This window comes from Amblyomma americanum, chromosome 8, assembly GCF_052857255.1.
Source record: "Amblyomma americanum isolate KBUSLIRL-KWMA chromosome 8, ASM5285725v1, whole genome shotgun sequence".
NCBI lineage: Eukaryota > Metazoa > Arthropoda > Arachnida > Ixodida > Ixodidae > Amblyomma > Amblyomma americanum.
In genome coordinates, this window is record NC_135504.1 from 143,277,912 (window position 1) to 143,297,911 (window position 20,000).

The 20,000-nt window shown below is 43.6% G+C and overlaps 1 protein-coding gene across 1 annotated transcript; it reads right to left on the bottom strand.

Annotated features, from left to right (window-relative positions):
- Positions 1–17,703: 17,703 nt before the first annotated feature.
- Positions 17,704–18,552, bottom strand: LOC144102783 (uncharacterized). The gene has a single exon (XM_077635946.1). The coding sequence runs from the start codon at positions 18,550–18,552 to the stop codon at positions 17,704–17,706; it is 849 nt and encodes a 282-aa protein (XP_077492072.1).
- Positions 18,553–20,000: the final 1,448 nt, after the last annotated feature.

Consider the following 20,000-nt stretch of genomic DNA (forward strand, 5'->3'; position numbering starts at 1 on the left):
GACGACTCGTAAAATTGATGCTCATGAATTTTGCTAGTTTCGATCTAAAACGATATATCCCGTTGTATTGAGCCGGAATACAAGTTTTCGCGCAGATCGGAGAGAAAACGTTTACACCTTTCTCTCTTCTACTCCTCGTCGACTTGTAAAATCGATGCTCGTGAATAATGCTAGTTTCGATCTAAACGATGTATCCCGTTGTTTTGAGCCGGAATACAAGTTTTCGCGCAGTTCTGAAAGAAAAAGTTTACACCTTTCTCTCGTGTGCTCTTCGACAACTTGTGAAATCGATGCTCGTGAATCTTGCTAGTTACGATCTAAAACGATGTATCCCGTTGTTTTCAGCCGGAATACATGTTTTCGCGCAGTTCTGAGGGAAAACGTTTACACCTTTCTCTCGTGTACTCTTCGACGACGTGTAAAATCGATGCTCGTGAATCTTGCTAGTTTCGATCTAAAACAATGTATCCCGTTGTTTTGAGACGGAATACAAGTTTTCGCGCAGATCGGAGAGAAAACGTTTACACCTTTCTCTCGTGTGCTCTTCGACGACGTGTAAAATCGATGCTCGTGAATCTTGCTAGTTTCGATCTAAAACAATGTATCCCGTTGTTTTGAGCCAGAATACAAGTTTTCGTGCAGTTCTGAGAGAAAAAGTTTACACCTTTCTCTCGTCTACTCTTCGAGGACTTGTAAAATTGATGCTCGTGAATCTTGCTAGTTTCGATCTAAAACGATGTATCCCGTCGTTTTGAGCCGGAATACAAGTTTTCGCGCAGTTCTGAGAGAAAAAGTTCACACCTTTCTCTCGTCTACTATTCGACGACTTGTAAAATCAATGCTTGTGAATCTTGCTAGTTTCGACCTAAAACGATGTAACCTTTTGTTTTGAGCCGGAATACAAGTTTTCGCGCAGTTCTGAGAGAAAAAGTTTACACCGTTCTCTCGTGTACTCTTCGACGACTCGTAAAATTGATGCTCATGAATTTTGCTAGTTTCGATCTAAAACGATATATCCCGTTGTATTGAGCCGGAATACAAGTTTTCGCGCAGATCGGAGAGAAAACGTTTACACCTTTCTCTCGTCTACTCCTCGTCGACTTGTAAAATCGATGCTCGTGAATCATGCTAGTTTCGATCTAAACGATGTATCCCGTTGTTTTGAGCCGGAATACAAGTTTTCGCGCAGTTCTGAAAGAAAAAGTTTACCCCTTTCTCTCGTGTGCTCTTCGACAACTTGTGAAATCGATGCTCGTGAATCTTGCTAGTTACGATCTAAAACGATGTATCCCGTTGTTTTCAGCCGGAATACAAGTTTTCGCGCAGTTCTGAGAGAAAAAGTTTACACCTTTCTCTCGTGTACTCTTCGACGACGTGTAAAATCGATGCTCGTGAATCTTGCTAGTTTCGATCTAAAACAATGTATCCCGTTGTTTTGAGCCGGAATACAAGTTTTCGCGCAGATCGGAGAGAAAACGTTTACACCTTTCTCTCGTCTACTCCTCGACGACTTGTAAAATCGATGCTCGCGAATCATGCTAGTTTCGATCTAAACGATGTATCCCGTTGTTTTGAGCCGGAATACAAGTTTTCGCGCAGTTCTGAAAGAAAAAGTTTACACCTTTCTCTCGTGTGCTCTTCGACGACTTGTGAAATTGATGCACGTGAATCTTGCTAGATTTGATCTAAAACGATGTATCCCGTTGTTTTGAGCCGGAATACAAGTTTTCGCACAGTTCTGAGAGAAAAAGTTTACACATTTCTCTCGTCTACTCTTCGACGACTTGTAATATCGATGCTCGTGAATCTTGCTAGTTTCGATCTAAACCGATGTAACCCGTTGTTTTGAGCCGGAATACATGTTTTCGCGCAGTTCTGAGAGAAAAAATTTACACCTTTCTCTCGTGTGCTCTTCGACAACTTGTGAAATCGATGCTCCTGAATCTTGCTAGTTACGATCTAAAACGATGTATCCCGTTGTTTTCAGCCGGAATACAAGTTTTCGCGCAGTTCTGAGAGAAAACGTTTACACCTTTCTCTCGTGTACTCTTCGACGACGTGTAAAATCGATGCTCGTGAATCTTGCTAGTTTCGATCTAAAACAATGTATCCCGTCGTTTTGAGCCGGAATACAAGTTTTCGCGCAGTTCTGAGAGAAAAAGTTTACACCTTTCTCTCGTCTACTATTCGACGACTTGTAAAATCAATGCTTGTGAATCTTGCTAGTTTCGACCTAAAACGATGTAACCTTTTGTTTTGAGGCGGAATACAAGTTTTCGCGCAGTTCTGAGAGAAAAAGTTTACACCTTTCTCTCGTCTACTCTTCGACGACTCGTAAAATCGATGCTCATGAATTTTGCTAGTTTCGATCTAAAACGATATATCCCGTTGTTTTGAGCCGGAATACAAGTTTTCGCGCAGATCGGAGAGAAAACGTTTACACCTTTCTCTCGTCTACTCCTCGACGACTTGTAAAATCGATGCTCGTGAATCATGCTAGTTTTGATCTAAACGATGTATCCCGTTGTTTTGAGCCGGAATACAAGTTTTCGCGCAGTTCTGAAAGAAAAAGTTTACACCTTTCTCTTGTGTGCTCTTCGACGACTTGTGAAATCGATGCACGTGAATCTTGCTAGATTCAATCTAAAACGATGTATCCCGTTGTTTTGAGCCGGAATACATGTTTTCGCGCAGTTCTGAGAGAAAAAGTTTACACCTTTCTCTCGTGTACTCTTCGACGACGTGTAAAATTGATGCTCGTGAATCTTGCTAGTTTCGATCTAAAACAATGTATCCCGTCGTTTTGAGCCGGAATACAAGTTTTCGCGCAGTTCTGAGAGAAAAAGTTTACACCTTTCTCTCGTCTACTATTCGACGACTTGTAAAATCAATGCTTGTGAATCTTGCTAGTTTCGACCTAAAACGATGTAACCTTTTGTTTTGAGGCGGAATACAAGTTTTCGCGCAGTTCTGAGAGAAAAAGTTTACACCTTTCTCTCGTCTACTCTTCGACGACTCGTAAAATCGATGCTCATGAATTTTGCTAGTTTCGATCTAAAACGATATATCCCGTTGTTTTGAGCCGGAATACAAGTTTTCGCGCAGATCGGAGAGAAAACGTTTACACCTTTCTCTCGTCTACTCCTCGACGACTTGTAAAATCGATGCTCGTGAATCATGCTAGTTTCGATCTAAACGATGTATCCCGTTGTTTTGAGCCGGAATACAAGTTTTCGCGCAGTTCTGAAAGAAAAAGTTTACACCTTTCTCTTGTGTGCTCTTCGACGACTTGTGAAATCGATGCACGTGAATCTTGCTAGATTCAATCTAAAACGATGTATCCCGTTGTTTTGAGCTGGAATACAAGTTTTCGCGCAGATCGCAGAGAAAACGTTTACACCTTTCTCTCGTCTACTCCTCGTCGACTTGTAAAATCGATGCTCGTGAATCATGCTAGTTTCGACCTAAAACGATGTAACCTTTTGTTTTGAGGCGGAATACAAGTTTTCGCGCAGTTCTGAGAGAAAAAGTTTACACCTTTCTCTCGTCTACTATTCGACGACTTGTAAAATCAATGCTTGTGAATCTTGCTAGTTTCGACCTAAAACGATGTAACCTTTTGTTTTGAGCCGGAATACAAGTTTTCGCGCAGTTCTGAGAGAAAAAGTTTACACCGTTCTCTCGTCTACTCTTCGACGACTCGTAAAATTGATGCTCATGAATTTTGCTAGTTTCGATCTAAAACGATATATCCCGTTGTATTGAGCCGGAATACAAGTTTTCGCGCAGATCGGAGAGAAAACGTTTACACCTTTCTCTCTTCTACTCCTCGTCGACTTGTAAAATCGATGCTCGTGAATAATGCTAGTTTCGATCTAAACGATGTATCCCGTTGTTTTGAGCCGGAATACAAGTTTTCGCGCAGTTCTGAAAGAAAAAGTTTACACCTTTCTCTCGTGTGCTCTTCGACAACTTGTGAAATCGATGCTCGTGAATCTTGCTAGTTACGATCTAAAACGATGTATCCCGTTGTTTTCAGCCGGAATACAAGTTTTCGCGCAGTTCTGAGGGAAAAAGTTTACACCTTTCTCTCGTGTACTCTTCGACGACGTGTAAAATCGATGCTCGTGAATCTTGCTAGTTTCGATCTAAAACAATGTATCCCGTTGTTTTGAGACGGAATACAAGTTTTCGCGCAGATCGGAGAGAAAACGTTTACACCTTTCTCTCGTGTGCTCTTCGACGACTTGTGAAATTGATGCACGTGAATCTTGCTAGATTCGATCTAAAACGATGTATCCCGTTGTTTTGAGCCGGAATACAAGTTTTCGCACAGTTCTGAGAGAAAAAGTTTACACATTTCTCTCGTCTACTCTTCGACGACTTGTAATATCGATGCTCGTGAATCTTGCTAGTTTCGATCTAAACCGATGTAACCCGTTGTTTTGAGCCGGAATACATGTTTTCGCGCAGTTCTGAGAGAAAAAATTTACACCTTTCTCTCGTCTACTCTTCGACGACTTTTAAAATCGATGCTCTTGAATCTTGCTGGTTTCGATCTAAAACGATGTATCCCGTTGTTTTGAGCCGGAATACAAGTTTTCGCGGAGTTCTGAGAGGAAAATTTGACACCTTTCTCTCGTCTACTCTTCGAAGACTTGTAAAATCGATGCTCGTCAATCTTGCTAGTTACGATCTAAAACGATATATCCCGTTGTATTGAGCCGGAATACAAGTTTTCGCGGAGTTCTGAGAGGAAAATTTGACACCTTTCTCTCGTCTACTCTTCGAAGACTTGTAAAATTGATGCTCGTGAATCTTGCTAGTTTCGATCTAAAACAATGTATCCCGTTGTTTTGAGCCGGAATACAAGTTTTCGCGCAGTTCTGAGAGAAAAAGTTTACACCTTTCTCTCGTCTACTCTTCGTCGACTCGTAAAATCGATGCTCATGAATTTTGCTAGTTTCGACCTAAAACGATGTATCCCGTTGATTTCAGCCGGAATACAAGTTTTCGCGCAGTTCTGAGAGAAAAAGTATACACCTTTCTCTCGTGTACTCTTCGACAACGTGTAAAATTGATGCTCGTGAATCATGCTAGTTTCGATCTAAAACAATGTATCCCGTTGTTTTGAGCCAGAATACAAGTTTTCGTGCAGTTCTGAGAGAAAAAGTTTACACCTTTCTCTCGTCTACTCTTCGACGACTTGTAAAATTGATGCTCGTGAATCTTGCTAGTTTCGATCTAAAACAATGTATCCCGTTGTTTTGAGCCGGAATACAAGTTTTCGCGCAGTTCTGAGAGAAAAAGTTTACACCGTTCTCTCGTCTACTCTTCGAGGACTTGTAAAATCGATGCTCGTGAATCTTGCTAGTTTCGATCTAAAACGATGTATCCCGTCGTTTTGAGCCTGAATACAAGTCTTCGCGCAGTTCTGAGAGAAAAAGTTTACACCTTTCTCTCGTCTACTATTCGACGACTTGTAAAATCAATGCTTGTGAATCTTGCTAGTTTCGACCTAAAACGATGTAACCTTTTGTTTTGAGCCGGAATACAAGTTTTCGCGCAGTTCTGAGAGAAAAAGTTTACACCGTTCTCTCGTCTACTCTTCGACGACTCGCAAAATTGATGCTCATGAATTTTGCTAGTTTCGATCTAAAACGATATATCCCGTTGTATTGAGCCGGAATACAAGTTTTCGCGCAGATCGCAGAGAAAACGTTTACACCTTTCTCTCGTCTACTCCTCGTCGACTTGTAAAATCGATGCTCGTGAATCATGCTAGTTTCGATCTAAACGATGTATTCCGTTGTTTTGAGCCGGAATACAAGTTTTCGCGCAGTTCTGAAAGAAAAAGTTTACACCTTTCTCTCGTGTGCTCTTCGACGACTTGTGAAATCGATGCACGTGAATCTTGCTAGATTCGATCTAAAACGATGTATCCCGTTGTTTTGAGCCGGAATACAAGTTTTCGCACAGTTCTGAGAGAAAAAGTTTACACATTTCTCTCGTCTACTCTTCGACGACTTGTAATATCGATGCTCGTGAATCTTGCTAGTTTCGATCTAAACCGATGTAACCCGTTGTTTTGAGCCGGAATACATGCTTTCGCGCAGTTCTGAGGGGAAAATTTGACACCTTTCACTCGTCTACTCTTCGAAGACTTGTAAAATCGATGCTCGTGAATCTTGCTAGTTACGATCTAAAACGATATATCCCGTTGTATTCAGCCGGAATACAAGTTTTCGCGGAGTTCTGAGAGGAAAATTTGACACCTTTCTCTCGTCTACTGTTCGAAGACTTGTAAAATCGATGCTCGTGAATCTTGCTAGTTACGATCTAAAACGATGTATCCCGTTGTTTTAAGCCGAAATACAAGTTTTCGCGCAGTTCTGAGAGAAAAAGTTTACACCTTTCTCTCATGTACTCTTCGACGACGTGTAAAATCGATGCTCGTGAATCTTGCTAGTTTCAATCTAAAACAATGTATCCCGTTGTTTTGAGCCAGAATACAAGTTTTCGTGCAGTTCTGAGAGAAAAAGTTTACACCTTTCTCTCGTCTACTCTTCGACGACTTGTAAAATCGATGCTCGTGAATCTTGCTAGTTTCGATCTAAAACAATGTATCCCGTTGTTTTGAGCCGGAATACAAGTTTTCGCGCAGTTCTGAGAGAAAAAGTTTACACCTTTCTCTCGTGTACTCTTCGACGACGTGTAAAATTGATGCTCGTGAATCTTGCTAGTTTCGATCTAAAACAATGTATCCCGTTGTTTTGAGCCAGAATACAAGTTTTCGTGCAGTTCTGAGAGAAAAAGTTTACACCTTTCTCTCGTCTACTCTTTGACGACTTGTAAAATGATGCTCGTGAATCTTGCTAGTTTCGATCTAAAACAATGTATCCCGTTGTTTTGAGCCGGAATACAAGTTTTCGCGCAGTTCTGAAAGAAAAAGTTTACACCTTTCTCTCGTCTACTCTTCGAGGACTTGTAAAATCGATGCTCGTGAATCTTGCTAGTTTCGATCTAAAACGATGTATCCCGTCGTTTTGAGCCGGAATACAAGTTTTCGCGCAGTTCTGAGAGAAAAAGTCTACACCTTTCTCTCGTCTACTATTCGACGACTTGTAAAATCAATGCTTGTGAATCTTGCTAGTTTCGACCTAAAACAATGTAACCTTTTGTTTTGAGGCGGAATACAAGTTTTTGCGCAGTTCTGAGAGAAAAAGTTTACACCTTTCTCTCGTCTACTCTTCGACGACTCGTAAAATCGATGCTCATGAATTTTGCTAGTTTCGATCTAAAACGATATATCCCGTTGTTTTGAGCTGGAATACAAGTTTTCGCGCAGATCGCAGAGAAAACGTTTACACCTTTCTCTCGTCTACTCCTCGTCGACTTGTAAAATCGATGCTCGTGAATCATGCTAGTTTCGATCTAAACGATGTATTCCGTTGTTTTGAGCCGGAATACAAGTTTTCGCGCAGTTCTGAAAGAAAAAGTTTACACCTTTCTCTCGTGTGCTCTTCGACGACTTGTGAAATCGATGCACGTGAATCTTGCTAGATTCGATCTAAAACGATGTATCCCGTTGTTTTGAGCCGGAATACAAGTTTTCGCACAGTTCTGAGAGAAAAAGTTTACACATTTCTCTCGTCTACTCTTCGACGACTTGTAATATCGATGCTCGTGAATCTTGCTAGTTTCGATCTAAACCGATGTAACCCGTTGTTTTGAGCCGGAATACATGCTTTCGCGCAGTTCTGAGGGGAAAATTTGACACCTTTCACTCGTCTACTCTTCGAAGACTTGTAAAATCGATGCTCGTGAATCTTGCTAGTTACGATCTAAAACGATATATCCCGTTGTATTCAGCCGGAATACAAGTTTTCGCGGAGTTCTGAGAGGAAAATTTGACACCTTTCTCTCGTCTACTGTTCGAAGACTTGTAAAATCGATGCTCGTGAATCTTGCTAGTTACGATCTAAAACGATGTATCCCGTTGTTTTAAGCCGAAATACAAGTTTTCGCGCAGTTCTGAGAGAAAAAGTTTACACCTTTCTCTCATGTACTCTTCGACGACGTGTAAAATCGATGCTCGTGAATCTTGCTAGTTTCGATCTAAAACAATGTATCCCGTTGTTTTGAGCCAGAATACAAGTTTTCGTGCAGTTCTGAGAGAAAAAGTTTACACCTTTCTCTCGTCTACTCTTCGACGACTTGTAAAATCGATGCTCGTGAATCTTGCTAGTTTCGATCTAAAACAATGTATCCCGTTGTTTTGAGCCGGAATACAAGTTTTCGCGCAGTTCTGAGAGAAAAAGTTTACACCTTTCTCTCGTGTACTCTTCGACGACGTGTAAAATTGATGCTCGTGAATCTTGCTAGTTTCGATCTAAAACAATGTATCCCGTTGTTTTGAGCCAGAATACAAGTTTTCGTGCAGTTCTGAGAGAAAAAGTTTACACCTTTCTCTCGTCTACTCTTTGACGACTTGTAAAATGATGCTCGTGAATCTTTCTAGTTTCGATCTAAAACAATGTATCCCGTTGTTTTGAGCCGGAATACAAGTTTTCGCGCAGTTCTGAGAGAAAAAGTTTACACCTTTCTCTCGTCTACTCTTCGAGGACTTGTAAAATCGATGCTCGTGAATCTTGCTAGTTTCGATTTAAAACGATGTATCCCGTCGTTTTGAGCCGGAATACAAGTTTTCGCGCAGTTCTGAGAGAAAAAGTCTACACCTTTCTCTCGTCTACTATTCGACGACTTGTAAAATCAATGCTTGTGAATCTTGCTAGTTTCGACCTAAAACAATGTAACCTTTTGTTTTGAGGCGGAATACAAGTTTTCGCGCAGTTCTGAGAGAAAAAGTTTACACCTTTCTCTCGTCTACTCTTCGACGACTCGTAAAATCGATGCTCATGAATTTTGCTAGTTTCGATCTAAAACGATATATCCCGTTGTTTTGAGCTGGAATACAAGTTTTCGCGCAGATCGGAGAGAAAACGTTTACACCTTTCTCTCGTCTACTCCTCGACGACTTGTAAAATCGATGCTCGTGAATCATGCTAGTTTCGATCTAAACGATGTATCCCGTTGTTTTGAGCCGGAATAAAAGTTTTCGCGCAGTTGTGAAAGAACAAGTTTACACCTTTCTCTCGTGTGCTCTTCGACGACTTGTGAAATCGATGCACGTGAATCTTGCTAGATTCGATCTAAAACGATGTATCCCGTTGTTTTGAGCCGGAATACAAGTTTTCGCGCAGTTCTGAGAGAAAAAGTTTACACATTTCTCTCGTCTACTCTTCGACGACTTGTAATATCGATGCTCGTGAATCTTGCTAGTTTCGATCTTCATTTCATTTCATTTTGCATTTATTTCAGTCATGTACAATGGCTGAGGAGAAAGGAAAAAAAGCCGCGCACGCGGCTTGACAAAGCTCCCATCTCCCGTAGCGGCTTGGCACGGCGATGACAGGCTGCAGTAAAACAATAACAAGAGAATGCATGAAATAACAAATATGTACAATATCTTCATAACAGATCACCAGAATAGTCTCGGTACTGTTACACACACGCAAATGATAGTTTAATCACAGCACATGGATACTTAGTTTATTTTACCGTTGATATGATTCATTGTTTTGTAAGAACATATTTCTGACAGCGTTATATGAAACGGAAAGAATGGATTGATTAGTGAAAGCATTTCTATTAAGGAAAGATGGAAACACATACCTGAGTGTTTGAAAACCGTAATTTGTGCGTCGACAAGGTACATACCAATATTCGTAGTGTCTTGTGTTGTGAACAGCGGTATTTTCCCGTAGATTCGCAAGGTCAGAAAAAAATGTGCTGTCACTATGTACCTGAGATTTGTACTGCTGAATTACACGGTACTGATGAATAACCCTTGCATCCATAATGCGGTATTTTGCAAATAGAGCACTCGTATGTGCTAAGTATGTGGCACCCGCAATTGCTCTGACTGCATTTTTTTGTAATGTCAAAACCTTTTGAATATTAGTTTGCGTCGTTGTACCCCAAACCAAATGACAATATTTAACATGAGAGTCAAAGAGGGCATGGTAAATAACAAGTTTTGTCCTAGTAGGTATCATGCACTTTAACCTTCTGAGTATGCCGACAACGCGAGCTAGCTTACTCTCTATTTGCTCGATGTGGTAGTCCCATAACATAAATTCATTGAAGTGAACGCCAAGTGTTTTTACAACGTTAGTTATTTCTACTATATTACCACCCAATACTAAATCTGTATGTACAGCCCATTTGACATTTTTAGCTCTAAAAAATATCGCCTTCGTTTTCCGTGTGTTTATTAGTAGGGAATTTTTTTCAGACCATGAGTTAAGTTTTCCCAACACGCTATTAGCTTTTTCTACTATATCATTCGCGTTGGTGCCGGTCAGAAATAAAGTAGTGTCGTCAGCGTAAATTACGTATTCTGTTTCGGAGCCAATCTGTACTAAATCATTAATATATACATTAAATAATAAGGGACCAAGGATACTACCTTGAGGTACACCATGCTTTATTTTATTGTAAGTATAGCGATGATTATCTATAGAAACGTACTGATATCGGTCAGTTAAATAGCTGGTGATAAGAGATAGTGCTTTGTTCCGGACACCGTATGCAGAAAGTTTAAGAAGAAGAGTTTCGTGATGAATCCTATCGAAGGCTTTGGAGAAATCTATGTATATTCCCAGGGTTATTTGTTTACATTCAATGTTATTTAAGATTATTTCTCTTTGCTTCAAGAGAGCCATTTCAGTAGAGGACTTAGGTCTAAATCCAAACTGTCTTGGAGTTATCACGTTGTATTTTTCAAGAAAATTGGAAAGTCGTAAATGTATTGTTTTTTCCAAGCCCTTAGAAAAAATAGGCAATATAGACACTGGTCTATAATTACCAAGATCGTTTTTCGAACCACCTTTATAAAGAACAACTACTTTTGCTATTTTCATGTCCGAAGGGAAAATGCCGGTAGTCAAAGACAAGTTATAAATATAAGTTAAAATTGGGCAGATAATGTCCAAGACGTACATAACAGGTTTCATTTTCAGTCCAAAAGCATCTTCACTGTTTGTATTGTTCATGCCTTTATATATATTAAGCACCTCATTTTCGTCACAACATCTTATAAAAATACTGTTACTTGTATGATTCGTAATGTAATCCAATGCCATATTGTTGTGTTCACTACCAACAAGTCCACTGAAATAGCTATTAAACTTATTTGCGAGTGCGAGTCCACTATAACTAATGCCTTCCATTGTGATACTGTCAATTGTATTTGTAGAGTTAGGGTTCAAGACTCGATTCAACCTATTCCAAACTTTCTTTTGATCGGTCAGACCAGCGAACATGTTAAGGTGATATGCATTCCTCGCTTTTCTTAAAGTTAAGTTCAGTTTGTTTCGGTACCTCTTGAACGTTGCCCACGATTCTGGACTGCGACTTTGTAAAAATTTCTGATAGAGGGAATTTTTCCTGGCAATCATTCGAAGAATATGCGAGGTAATCCAGGGTTTACGAGCTCGTTTTGGTTTCTTTACATCTTTGTACGGAAAACTGTTACGATATATACAAGCGAATATCTTCAGAAAACAACTAAACGCTATGTCAGCAGTCAATGCAGCAAAAACCGATTCCCAGTTGACGTTCATTATTTTGCGTCGAAATGTTTCTAACGTGGTTGGGGTGATCTGCTGTATTTTTACATTTGTTTGTTTACAGGTTGATTTTAATACAGGCACACTATTACATACAATGTAAACAGGCAGGTGGTCACTAATAGCATAATTAATAACCCCGGTTGAGAGCACATTTGTTGCGTTATTTGTAATCAGCAAATCAAGAAGTGTTGCCGTAGTGGGTGTTATGCGTGTAGGTAATGCCACAACGTTTACAAGACAATATGATTCCATTAGTAATAATAGTCGTGACTTTCTGGGTGTATTTTCATGCATATCGACATTGAAATCACCACCTATATATACAGTGTAATTATATTCAGTGGCAAATTGAAAAACATGCTCCATATAGTGAAAAAAGTTCTCAACACAATAATCCGGGGGGCGATACACAACAGTGAAGAGGTTCTTATTGCTACAAACTGAGAGCACCTCATAATCAGGTGTAACCGAAGTAATCTCATCAACCCTTTCACACTGAACACTATCAAGCACAAAAAAAGAAACGCCTCCACCTCTTCTGCTTGTTCTGTGTAGGAAGTACGACTGATAGTTGAGCAGCTCAGGACAATCAACTTTGTCTTTGACCCAGGTCTCAGTAAGCATTACGACAGAGAACATGAATTTAAACTGTTCAAGGAATGCACGTAAAATGTCATGTTTATCGCGAACAGACTGAATATTCAAACATAGCACTGAAAAATGGTTAGACTGACCCTGAACCTCATTATTAATATTGTAACGTGCTTCCACAGAACCTCGACGGAAGAAGCAGAAGATGAAGGACTGACCCGCGGAGAAAGAGGAAGAAAAAGAGAGAGCTGAAGGACGCGGCTAGGCTTCCTGCTTCCATCCTGCTTCGACCGGTCCCCTCTTTGAATAAACCCCCGTGCGTGCAAAGCACGTAACAGGTTGGTGAGAGGTGCCGGGTATCGACCACGGAGCATTCCATCTACCGAAGGAGCCGTAGACTCGCAGGCTTCCCACCACTGCCATCGGACATGCCTGGAGACGACAATGCTGAGCAACCCGGGCTATCCACAGCGAACAACTGGCCACATTATCGAGAGCCCCGCACATTTTTTGGAAAACCTGAAGAGGACGTTGACGAGTGGCTGAAACACTACGAGCGGGTGAGCAAATACAATCGATGGAACGCTGCTACTAAACTGGCTAACGTTGTGTTTTTCCTTGCCGCCACTGCCCTTGACTGGTTCGACAATCATGAGGATACACTGAGTTCATGGGCTACCTTTACGACCGAGATAAAGAAAAATTTTGGGGATGAATCGGCAAAGAAGAAGCGTGCGGAACAGACATTGCTTCACCGCGCGCAAGTACCCGGAGAAACTTGCACGGCATACATCGAAGCCATCTTAAAGTTATGCAAGCTAGTTAACTCCAGAATGCTTGAAGAAGACAAAGTCGGCCATCTTCTAAAAGGAATTGCGGAAGATGTTTACAATTTCCTGATTAGCAAAGAGAGCCTGAGCACCACCGCTGATGTTATAGAACATTGCAGAACATTTGAAGCTCTTAAGCTGCGTCGAATCACCCCTAAATTCGGAAGATTGGCCAATGTCACCTCTATAGCCAGTGTTGAAGCCAGTCCTCCAAATTCTATGGCTGATATGATTCGAGAGATTGTGCGCGAGGAATTGTCCAGATCCCGGGATACCTTCTGCCACACACAATATCTGCGGCACAGTTCTGCACCGGAGGAAGATGTTGCCGCCCTGTCGACTCCGTGGGCTCCACCCAACGGCACTTTGCCCATGGACGATCGGAACATTGCCCAACGTTATCGCCACCAGCCGACAGAAAGGAGGCCCACCAACCCAGAAGACGTGGTTCGTCAGCAGCGAGATCCTGGCTTCAGCCAACGTCGAGACTTTGTTCGCCAGGACTCTTATGGCGGTCGCTGGCGCTCTCAACCTTTGTGCTACCGGTGTGGCATTGCAGGGCATATCGCTAGATATTGCCGCCGTCGTTTCCCAACTTCTCAAGACTGCCAACCCCCGGCGAATACTTACGGGCAACTGCACACCGCGCAGCAGAGACCCCCAACGTCCGCTTGGGACCCGTACCGTCCGAGCAATTTGCGGAGTTCATCACCCGCATCTGACCGCAGTGTGACGCCGCCACCTCAGCGCCAACGGCGGTCACCTTCTCCTCGACGTCGTGCATCCCCTCCGCCTCCGGGAAACTAGGAGGCGCGGCCGATGGAGGTGAGGCCGCCGGCGAGTCGATGACGTCCAATCTACCTCTGCCCGTGTTTATGTTGAAGAACAAACTGGAAGTGTTTATTGATGGTGTGAAAACAATGGCTCTTGTGGACACTGGTGCTACCGTGTCCGTTATGAGTTTGAGGTTTAAGAATCGTTTAGGTAGGAAAGTGATGTTTAGTGGTGACCGTGCAGCGTTATTCCGTGGTGTCGGTGGTGAACCTTTGGTTCCACTTGGTGTGTGTGCTTCGGATGTTGTTATTGGTGGTCTAACGTTTAGAACAGAATTCGCAGTGCTACCACGGTCAACGCATGATGTGATTCTTGGGATTGATTTTCTGCAAGAGTGTGGTGCAACTTTAGACTGTCGTACGGGAGAAGTTGCTTTGAATTCTTCGTTACTTTCAGCTCTTGTGGATAACTCGACACCGGATTTTGGAGCATTTGCGGTGGAAGAAGATACTATTGTACCAGCTTTCTCTGCAGCATTCGTGCGGGTTTCCTCTATTCACAATCAGTGCGAATCTTTTGAAGCTGTGGTAGAGCCTACGACACTCGCCTGCTCTAAGAAGAGTATCGTCGTGCCTCGTTGCGTCGTTCCCGTGGTGAGAGGCCGTACCGAGCTGTGGACAGTGAACCACTCTGAAGAGCCAGCTGTGTTGCCCCGGGGCCTCAAACTCGCCCGTTTCGAGGAAGGTGTGTCAGGTTTCGTCGCGGCGTTAACCAACTCTGTCAGTGAGCAGCACGTGAAAAGAGATATGGAGACCCAAGTTAAGGCTATGATTAATCAGGCTCTTTCCCCAACCGAGCGTCGCACTCTAGTGGAACTCCTTCTGAAACACGTGTTCGTGTTCGACTTTGCCAAAGACGATTCAACACCACCGCCTACCAGTCGTATTCATCACACGATCAACACCGGCTCCGCACCTCCTATACGCCAGAAGCCCTATCGAGTCTCAGCCACTGAACGTAAGTTAATAGATGAAAAAGTTCAAGAGATGCTAAAGCGAGGCATAATTCGAGAATCCTCCAGTCCTTGGGCGGCTCCAGTTATCCTTGTTAAGAAAAAAGATGGCACATGGAGGTTCTGTGTTGACTACCGTCGCCTAAATACGGCCACGAAGAAGGACGTCTACCCGCTTCCACGTATAGATGACGCAATTGATTGTCTGCACTCCGCTTCATACTTTTCTTCTATTGATTTGAGATCCGGCTACTGGCAAATCCCCGTGCACGCTGCAGATAGGGAAAAAACGGCATTCATTACACCAGACGGACTTTACGAGTTCAACGTTATGCCTTTCGGATTATGTAATGCACCTGCAACATTCGAGCGGTTCATGGATACAATCCTGCGTGGCCTCAAGTGGCAAATTTGTTTATGTTATCTGGACGACGTTGTAATTTTTGGCAAAACGTTTAGTGAGCACAACCGCCGTCTGCATATTGTGCTTGATTGCATGGAACGAGCTGGCCTTATCCTCAATTCCAAGAAATGTCATTTTGGGAACCGTGAAACAATTGTTCTTGGTCATTTAGTTGATAAAGAAGGTGTTCGACCAGATCCAAAGAAAATTGAAGCTGTCAAAAGTTTTACGGTGCCTCAATCAGTGAAAGAGCTGCAGAGTTTTTTAGGGCTCTGCTCGTACTTTCGACGCTTTATAGCTAGGTTTGCGGACATCGCTTACCCACTCACGTGTTTGCTGCATAAAGATGCACCGTTCAATTGGACCAGCGAATGTGACGCAGCTTTCCGGCATCTGAAATTTCTTTTGACCTCGGGCCCCATCCTACGCCACTTCTGCCCATCTGCACCAATTGAAGTGCACACTGATGCAAGTGGTATCGGTATCGGCGCTGTACTTATACAACGCCATGGTCACGATCAGCACGTGGTAGCATATGCCAGCCGTTCGTTGAGTAAGAGCGAAAGAAATTACACGGTTACTGAGCAAGAATGTCTCGCCGTTGTTTTCGCTGTACAGCGCTTCCGCTCCTATCTGTACGGGAATGCTTTCACCGTCGTGACCGACCACCACTCGCTTTGCTGGCTAGTGAGTCTTCGTGACCCCTGTGGCCGGCTTGCTCGATGGGCTTTGCGCCTACAAGAATTTAATTTCACTGTTGTGCATAAAAGCGGCCGTAAACACTCAGATGCCGATTGTCTTTCCCGTTTGCCGCTTCTAACGACTGAGGACGACGCAGACAACTTTGATGAATACTTGTCGTCACTTTCACAAGCCTTCCCCGATCTTCAAGGTTTTCGAACTGAGCAACGCAAGGACCAAACATTAACCTCTTTGTTTGATGCCGCTCAAGATTCTGTAAAGAATACTTTTTGCATTCGCGACGGTTTGCTTTATAAGAAGAATTTCGCTTCTGGAGGAGCACGCATGCTTCTTGTCGTACCCGAAAGCCTACGCATCACAGTTCTTGAAATGATGCACGACGACGCCACGTCTGGGCACTTGGGAGTGACACGCACACTCCACCGCACACAACAACGATTTTACTGGCCTAACATGCGTTCAACCATCCAGCACTATGTAGCCAGCTGTGTGCAATGCCAGCGCTTTAAGCTGCCGACTTCAAGTCCACCGGGCAAATTGCGGCCAATCACACCTCCAACAGCCCCGTTTGAGCAAGTTGGCATTGACCTCCGTGGACCTTTCCCACGATCCTCTAAAGGAAATCGATGGATTCTTGTGTGCGTAGACCACTTAACCCGTTATTGTGAGACAGCCGCGATACCAGTTGCTACTGCGTCTGAAGTATCTAACTTCTTACTTCGATTCGTCATTCTTCGGCACGGCCCTCCTGCAGTTCTCATTAGCGACCGTGGACGTCAATTTACAGCGGACGTTGTTGAAGAACTTCTCCGCCTCAGCAGCTGCAGTTTTCGCCACTCCACGCCATATCATCCCCAAACGAACGGTGTGGTAGAACGCACTAATCGTACGCTCACCACCATGCTTGCCATGTACGTCGCTGCAGATCATAAGGACTGGGATGGCGTACTCCCGTTCATCACTCATGCGTACAACACCGCGCAACATGAGACAACTGGCTACAGCCCCTTTTACCTGCTCTATGCTCGCTCGCCTCGCTGCGGCCTTGACACCATGCTACCATTTTTCATCCACGATGAACCTTCTCTTGCGACCACACTCTGCAGAGCTGAAGAAGCTCGCCAGCTTGCCCGCGTTCGAATTTTATCTTCGCAAGAGCGTTCCAAGAACCGCTACGACGTCCAACACCAAGAAGTTTCTTATGTTCCTGGTGACATTGTGTGGTTGTGGACCCCTCTACGCAAGCGTGGTCTGTGTCAGAAACTGCTATCCCACTACACTGGACCATTTGTTGTGTTGGAGTGCATAAGTGACGTTAATTACGTTATAGCACGACTAACTGCTAGTGGTCGACGGTCACGCCAATCTCAGGTGGTGCATGTAGCCCGCCTCAAGCGATTCCATCCCAGACGGTCTGTTTAACTCGCCCGACGGGCATCGTCTGCGAGGTGGGAAATGTAACGTGCTTCCACAGAACCTCGACGGAAGAAGCAGAAGATGAAGGACTGACCCGCGGAGAAAGAGGAAGAAAAAGAGAGAGCTGAAGGACGCGGATAGGCTTCCTGCTTCCATCCTGCTTCGACCGGTCCCCTCTTTGAATAAACCCCCGTGCGTGCAAAGCACGTAACAATATCATTCGGAGAGAGGTAAGTATCACCCATCTAGAAGGAACTAATTACAATCAAGAGCAGTGACTCACTGCAACAGCCTCCTCAAATCGTCATCGCATCGAATCACGTGTGCCAGTTCCCCGTGCGCCTTTCGTACAAGCACTTTGTTGTTCCGGTGCCAGGCATACTTGTAGGCATTCGCATCAGCCCATTTCGTTGCAGAATCGAGAAGCGTTCTGTTCAACCGAGTCAGGTTTTCTACGATTGAGACCCCAGAGCCAGACGTTCTGAGCGATTTGCCTTTCAAAAACCATTGATCTCTGAGCTTCTGCGAAGTGAAACGAACTAGCACACCTGGAACTTTGCCTTGTTTCGCGGGAAGCCTGTGTACGGCATCCACATCACCCTCGCACAGCTCAGGAAGCTCAATTGAGTGGGCCACATCATTCACTTTTTCAAGCAAATTCTCACCATCTGACTCCGAAATGGCACGGAATACCAAATTTTGCCGTCTACTCCTCCACTCCAAATCGTTCAGAGTGACCTTCAGATGATTCACTTCCTCATTGTTACTACAACTTTCAAGGACAACAACTCGCTTTCGAAGTTCCTTAATCTCTGCCTCTTGTCTAGCCATTGTTTTTAACACTTCATCATATTTCTCTGACATCATATTGATCGACTTGTCAATATTGTCAACTTTTTCTGGAAGATGTTCAAGTTTCTCAAGTCTCGCAAGGATAGCACTGAGAATGACAGGTATATTGACTTCGTCTCCCTCCTTGCCGCCTCCCGCCCCTCTCAGGCGTGACGAATAGCATGTGCCACATTTCCAAACCTCGAAAAAAGCCTCAGCCTTTCCCTTCGCAGCAGCCTCAGACACCCCAGAACATTTTCCTAGGTGGAACAAGTTTCTACATTCAGAGCATTCCATTACACGGCGTTTAGCTGGAATTGCTTTCGAACATGCCGCACATATTTTATCGCGGCCAGCCATGTCTTACCTAACACGGGCCAACAAGTCAAAAAGGCACAGCACAAAGCAAGACACTTTCGGCAGCGGTGGCAGCAGGGTAACACCAAGACTGAAAATGTAAAGGCGAAAGCAACAACCTGCAACCAGTTGTACGGAGCAATTAGGCTGCGAATCGCTGTCTGCCACCACCGCAGCCGAAGTGACGAGCAGTGGGCGTGACAGGAGCGGCACAAATCATTCCGGTGATAGCAGCCTGGTGACGATAGCAGCGGTAGTTGCTTGAGGAAACGAAATGCCGTGCATCCACAGCCGACCAGTTCAAAGAAGGTTACTGCAGGTCCCACAGTCTTGGGAATTCCAGGCGAAGGAGAAATCCGTCGCGCAGTCTGCAACCTGCAACCAGTTGTACGGAGCAATTAGGCTGCGAACCGCTGTCTGCCACCACCGCAGCCGAAGTAACCGATGTAACCCGTTGTTTTGAACCGGAATACATGTTTTCGCGCAGTTCTGAGAGAAAAAGTTTACACCTTTCTCTCGTCTACTCTTCGACGACTTGTAAAATCGATGCTCGTGAATCTTGCTAGTTTCAATCTAAAACGACGTAACCCGTTGTTTTGAGCCGGAATACAAGTTTTCGCGCAGTTCTGAGAGAAAAAGTTTACACCTTTCTCTCGTCTACTCTTCGAGGACTTGTAAAATCGATGCTCGTGAATCTTGCTAGTTTCGATCTAAAACGATGTATCCCGTCGTTTTGAGCCTGAATACAAGTTTTCGCGCAGTTCTGAGAGAAAAAGTTTACACCTTTCTCTCGTCTACTCTTCGAGGACTTGTAAAATCGATGCTCGTGAATCTTGCTAGTTTCGATCTAAAACGATGTATCCCGTCGTTTTGAGCCGGAATACAAGTTTTCGCGCAGTTCTGAGAGAAAAAGTTTACACCTTTCTCTCGTCTACTATTCGACGACTTGTAAAATCAATGCTTGTGAATCTTGCTAGTTTCGACCTAAAACGATGTAACATTTTGTTTTGAGGCGGAATACAAGTTTTCGCGCAGTTCTGAGAGAAAAAGTTTACACCGTTTTCTCGTCTATTCTTCGACGACTCGTAAAATCGATGCTCATGAATTTTGCTAGTTTCGATCTAAAACGATATATCCCGTTGTTTTGAGCCGGAATACAAGTTTTCGCGCAGATCGGAGAGAAAACGTTTACACCTTTCTCTCATCTACTCCTCGTCGACTTGTAAAATCGATGCTCATGAATCATGCTAGTTTCGATCTAAACGATGTATCCCGTTGTTTTGAGCCGGAATAAAAGTTTTCGCGCAGTTCTGAAAGAAAAAGGTTACACCTTTCTCTCGTGTGCTCTTCGACGACTTGTGAAATCGATGCTCGTGAATCTTGCTAGA

Bases quoted from the DNA above. Each gene is read 5' to 3' on its own strand.
- LOC144102783 (XM_077635946.1), bottom strand. From the start codon at position 18,552: ATGGAATGCTCTGAATGTAGAAACTTGTTCCACCTAGGAAAATGTTCT.